Source organism: Pipistrellus kuhlii, unplaced genomic scaffold (assembly GCF_014108245.1).
Source record: "Pipistrellus kuhlii isolate mPipKuh1 unplaced genomic scaffold, mPipKuh1.p scaffold_m20_p_22, whole genome shotgun sequence".
Lineage (NCBI taxonomy): Eukaryota > Metazoa > Chordata > Mammalia > Chiroptera > Vespertilionidae > Pipistrellus > Pipistrellus kuhlii.
The window spans coordinates 3575839-3580360 of NW_023425521.1; the positions used below are offsets into that span (position 1 = coordinate 3575839).

Sequence of the window (4522 nt, forward strand, 5' to 3'; positions counted from 1 at the left end):
CCCTCACAGGAAGGAGTCCAGCCTTCACAGGAAGAAGTCCAGCCTTCACAGGAAGAGCGCCAACCCTCACAGGAAGGAGTCCAGCCTTCACAGGAAGAAGTCCAGCCTTCACAGGAAGAGCGCCAGCCCTCACAGGAAGGAGTCCAGCCTTCACAGGAAGAAGTCCAGCCTTCACAGGAAGAGCGCCAGCCTGCACAAGAGGAATCCCAGCCTGCCCAAGATGAGCTCCAACCTGAACAAGAGGAATCCCAGCCTGCCCAAGAGGAATTCCAGCCTGCCCAAGAGGAAAATGGAAAAAAGGTAACCGTGGTAGACAAGGCCCATCTTCCCTAAATTCTAACCAACCCCTAGCCTTGACAATTCTGGGGCCCTAGTACCAAAATGATATTGACTTGCTCACACCACCTCCCTTCCCCAGAAGGTCTCTGCAAAGAGGCAAGAGTGGGGCGGAAGTGAATAGGGGGGGGGGGGAGGCTGGGGGGGAGGAGGTTAGGGTCAGGGGAGCAGGGCAAGGAATTGGTGTAAGGGAGGACAGGACCCGAGGGGCAGGGGCGCCCTCAGCTTCCAGTTGAAACTTTTCAGAAGGAAGATGAATTGCCAGACTTGAATCTCCCGCCTAAAGAGGACCTGGAACAAGACACAGAACCGCAGCAGGAGGCCCAGGCTGTGCCGCCATTGGACATTTTCCCCACACCCATGCTTAAGCCTGAGGCCACGCTTGAAGACTTGGAGGAACCGAGGTCCAGGGCAGAATCCCTCCAGCCCGGAGATAAGACATGGACACAGAAGGACATCCAACTGTGGAAAGCGAGGTCAGCCTCCGAGACACAGACGAGTATCACGGACAAGGAATGTATGGACCCCACCCATCGCTCCATCTTTGTGCAAACGTCCAAGCACCTCTTCTGGGCAGACAAAGAAAACCAGGTCTCAGAGAACAGCCTGTTCATGGAGACCGGCCTGCAGCGTGGCGAGAGCACAGAGAGGACCGCCAGCCGCCTGGGCCCTCAGAAGCCGGTCCCCGTAAAGCAGTTCGAGGACACAAGCACCCCGCCAGTCCTTTCAGAAGCAGACACCCAGCTGCCCTCAGACACCTGCTTGCCCTCCCCCACCCTCACAGCACCTATCACCTTAAAGGACCTGGTCAGCTTCGCCTCCTCCCTGGCCATCGCCTCCTCCAGCAACAGGGACCTGCCCAGTCTCCTGGAGCACGTGATGAAGCCCCCACCCCCAAAGGCCGCGGCGCCCCCTGCAGTGCCCAGAGTAGAGAGTACCACCCCGCCTGCTGAGGAGCAGGAGCCCCCTGCGGTGCCCAGAGTAGAGAGTACCACCCCGCCTGCCGAGGAGCAGGAGCCCCCTGCGGTGCCCAGGGTAGAGAGTACCACCCCGCCTGCCGAGGAGCAGGAGCCCCCTGCGGTGCCCAGAGTAGAGAGTACCACCCCGCCTGCTGAGGAGCAGGAGCCCCCTGCGGTGCCCAGGGTAGAGAGTACCACCCCGCCTGCCGAGGAGCAGGAGACGCCCTCTGACCTGAAAGAGAGGCCGCCTGAGAAGTCGCTGGAAGCTGGAGAGCCACAGGAACCTCCCAAGCCACAGGAACCTCCCAAGCCCAAAGACAAGACCCTTCACCCTTGCTTTGATGTCAGCAAGCCGGAGCCCAGCAAGACCCCCTTTAAAGGGAAAATCAGGTTTATCCAGGCCCCAGCCAGGCCCTCTTCACTGAATGAAGACAGGAAAGAGTAAGTGAGGCTGGCACCGAGGAGGATGTGTGGGAGGGCCGCTCCTCCCGTTCATGAGGACGGGGACCAGTGGGAATGAGGGGCTGGTGGAGGAAGTGGTGGGTGCAGTGCCGAGGCCAGGGCTGGACGAGGCCTGGGGACCTGGAGAGGGAGCACTCCAGGGCTCGCCAGGGACCTGGGTTCCACATGGGAAGGGCCATTCTAGCATTAGGAAGCTTCTCACCCAGCGGGCAGATGACGTGTCCCTCATCAGAAATGCTCAGGCTGATCTGGCTCCGGCCCTGGGCCTAGGACACTTCCACCGAGTGGCCAGTGCGGGAGAGGGGTTCTCCAGCACCCCCTGACATTCAGTGACTGTCAGCTGCCCATCAGTGTGCACAGGAATAGGTCCTCTTGCCCCAGCGCTCTCCTCAGAGCGGCCTCTGGGCTCATCCCTCTCCCTGGGCCCCCTCACTGGACCCAAAGTGACACCCTCTCTTTTGCATTGCAGCTCAGTGCCGGGAGCCAAGAAAGAGAATCCATTAACGCTGAAAATCCATTTTAAGCTGTTGCCCACTTCTTTCCCCAGAAATATGACTAAACAAAACCAATAAAACCTCCAGTGCTCAGACCTTTCCTGCAGAAGCTCCTGTACCAGTGAACTCACCTGGCTGCAAAGTCCTTGTCTCGATTTTTAGGGATGCCACCACCATTTTTTTTAACTACCGCAGGCCCCCTTACCCCCTGAGGGCTCCACCAGCCCTATTTGTCCCTGCTCGCTCCCCACGGGTAGTTCCACTTTGCCTGCACACACACCACACCCCCCCCCCCAGCCTCCATATCAACAACAGAGACTCATGGCTAGTCTTGGGGAGGCCTCAGTGCCCGCTCTGAGGCTCAGGTCCTTAGATCATAAAATGGGGCTCCCCCTTTGACCTGAAGCCAGGGACACATCGTGGACGTCTAAAGAGAGAGTCTCAGGGAAGGGGGTGCGGGCTGAGCAGGCAAGAAGGTGACTCTGGATGGAGTTCTTTCTTCCTGCTTCTCTCCATGAGGAAGGATGTTGTCCTGGGGCAGGAAGGAGGGAAATAATGAACCAGGAGCCCACAGCCTTGAGTTAGAGACACCCCAAAATGTAGAGGGGAGCCATGTGTAATAGTGCATGCAACCCAGACTCACACACTCTCAGCTGACCAACACATCATACAGACAGGCACTCATAACATCCATGCACACAGGAAGCACGCTCCACACATGCCATGCACACAAGCACATCAGCACAGACATGTACTAGATATATACACAAATGCACAAGCCCCCCCACATTAGGGGAAGGTGAGCAATGTGGGGAAGGTTCTGCAAGAGGAGAGGAATGGCAGCAAATGAGGGAACAGAGTTCTGAGTGTGGGGCTGGACATGGGTGTGAAGAGGGATGAGAAGGAGAGAAGAGGGGGGGCAGGGCCATGACACGAGCTCTGGTCAGCCCGGACCAGAACCCACTCTGGGGCAACGCTCTGTCCGGGGAAAACCAGCCTTGCAGATCCTCAAGGGCCTGGCTGCCTTGAGAGGAGGCTGGGAGGGGAGGCACCCAAAGTCTGGGAGAACGGGGATTAAGGAGGGGCCATCAGTTAAGGATGGGGTGAGGGCTAGCGGGGGAGGGGGCAGGAGATGGGAAGGAGGGATGAGGAAAGGATGCAGAGGTGTCTGGGAAGGGCTGGCCAGGGGTGTCATTCAGCTGCTGGGACCAACCTCCCTGCAATATTTTTTTCCACGTGGTTTGTGGATTCATATTGTTTGGAGGAGGGGCTGCTTCTCTCCAAGGGAAGCTGGGATGTAATAAGCCACAGCCCCACCTCGGCCTGGACCCACCCACCCCACACCCTGACTTCAGGGCTCGGTTTCTTTCTCTCTTGGGTTTCTGCCTCCCAAATTAGCTTCCAGCGTGGAGTTGCGAATCCAGGTCCTCAAAGAGAGGCAGAAACTCAAAAGAATAAAGAGCAGGTTCCCGGCAGAGGAGCAGGCCTGTGTGAGGGAGAGTGCATCTGCCAAAAGATGCTAAAATCCCCCAAGCCGCCCTGGAGCTTCGGGCCTGGGGCGCTAGGCCAGCCCAGAGCCTGTGAGTCTGCCTTTCTGGCAGCAGCAGGGAGAAGACCGAGAGACCCCCGAGGGCACAGAGAACGTGCAGGTGAGTAAGGCTAGGAGAGGGCCCCCTGGGTACAGGGCTGTGAGAGCACATGGCTGATATGGGGTTTCCTGGGAGAAGGTGGAGCTGTCTCCCCACAGGCCTGGTCCTGGGTCCCTGGGGTCTCAGCAGTCCGATGGGGAGTGTCCTCTTCCTGCCTCCAAGGCCTCCACCCAAGACCGGGCAGGGGAGGTGCAGCAGCACACTGCCTTGCTGCCCCCCAGGGAGCCCGCAGCAGCCATGGCCATGAGCTGAGCAGGCCTCCCGCATGGCCAAGGCGTTCACGGGCCTAGCAGCTACCTGCTTAGTAGTGTTGTCAGGCCCAGGTGCTGGGTCTCGGAGGTGAGGGTCGGGAGTGGGGTGCTGGGTTTGGGATAAGGCCTGTCACCTCTCTGCAGCAGGTGCAAAGGACTTGCCAAACTCTTTCCCCGAGGCAGCTCTGCAGACAGGACCTGCTACCACTGACTTCCCGGCAACGGTCAGGTGAGGGCCCTTGGCTGGGAGCAGGGAGAAAAAGCAGGGGTGCTCAGGGGTTGCCTGCCCAGAAGCTAGGTCCCTGCAAGAAATGGTGATTGTATTGTACCCTTCTCTCTGTGCCATCTCTTCAACCCCGGCGCTCACTGGT

The 4522-nt window shown here is 58.8% G+C and overlaps 1 protein-coding gene across 1 annotated transcript; it reads left to right on the forward strand.

Moving 5' to 3' along the window:
• The first annotated feature begins 220 nt into the window (after positions 1 to 220).
• On the forward strand, positions 221 to 2342 carry SPATA32 (spermatogenesis associated 32). Its single transcript, XM_045586051.1, has 4 exons — positions 221 to 300; positions 419 to 435; positions 527 to 1736; positions 2227 to 2342. The coding sequence occupies exons 1-4, from the start codon at positions 221 to 223 to the stop codon at positions 2327 to 2329; spliced, it is 1410 nt and encodes a 469-aa protein (XP_045442007.1). The 3' UTR covers positions 2330 to 2342.
• Positions 2343 to 4522: the final 2180 nt, after the last annotated feature.

What these genes read in the sequence shown, in the direction of transcription:
- SPATA32 (XM_045586051.1), top strand. Translation starts at nt 221, where the DNA reads ATGAGCTCCAACCTGAACAAGAGGAATCCCAGCCTGCCCAAGAGGAAT. An exon ending in CTGAATGAAGACAGGAAAGA is followed by an intron (nt 1,737 to 2,226) that starts GTAAGTGAGGCT and finishes TTTGCATTGCAG; the next exon opens with CTCAGTGCCGGGAGCCAAGA.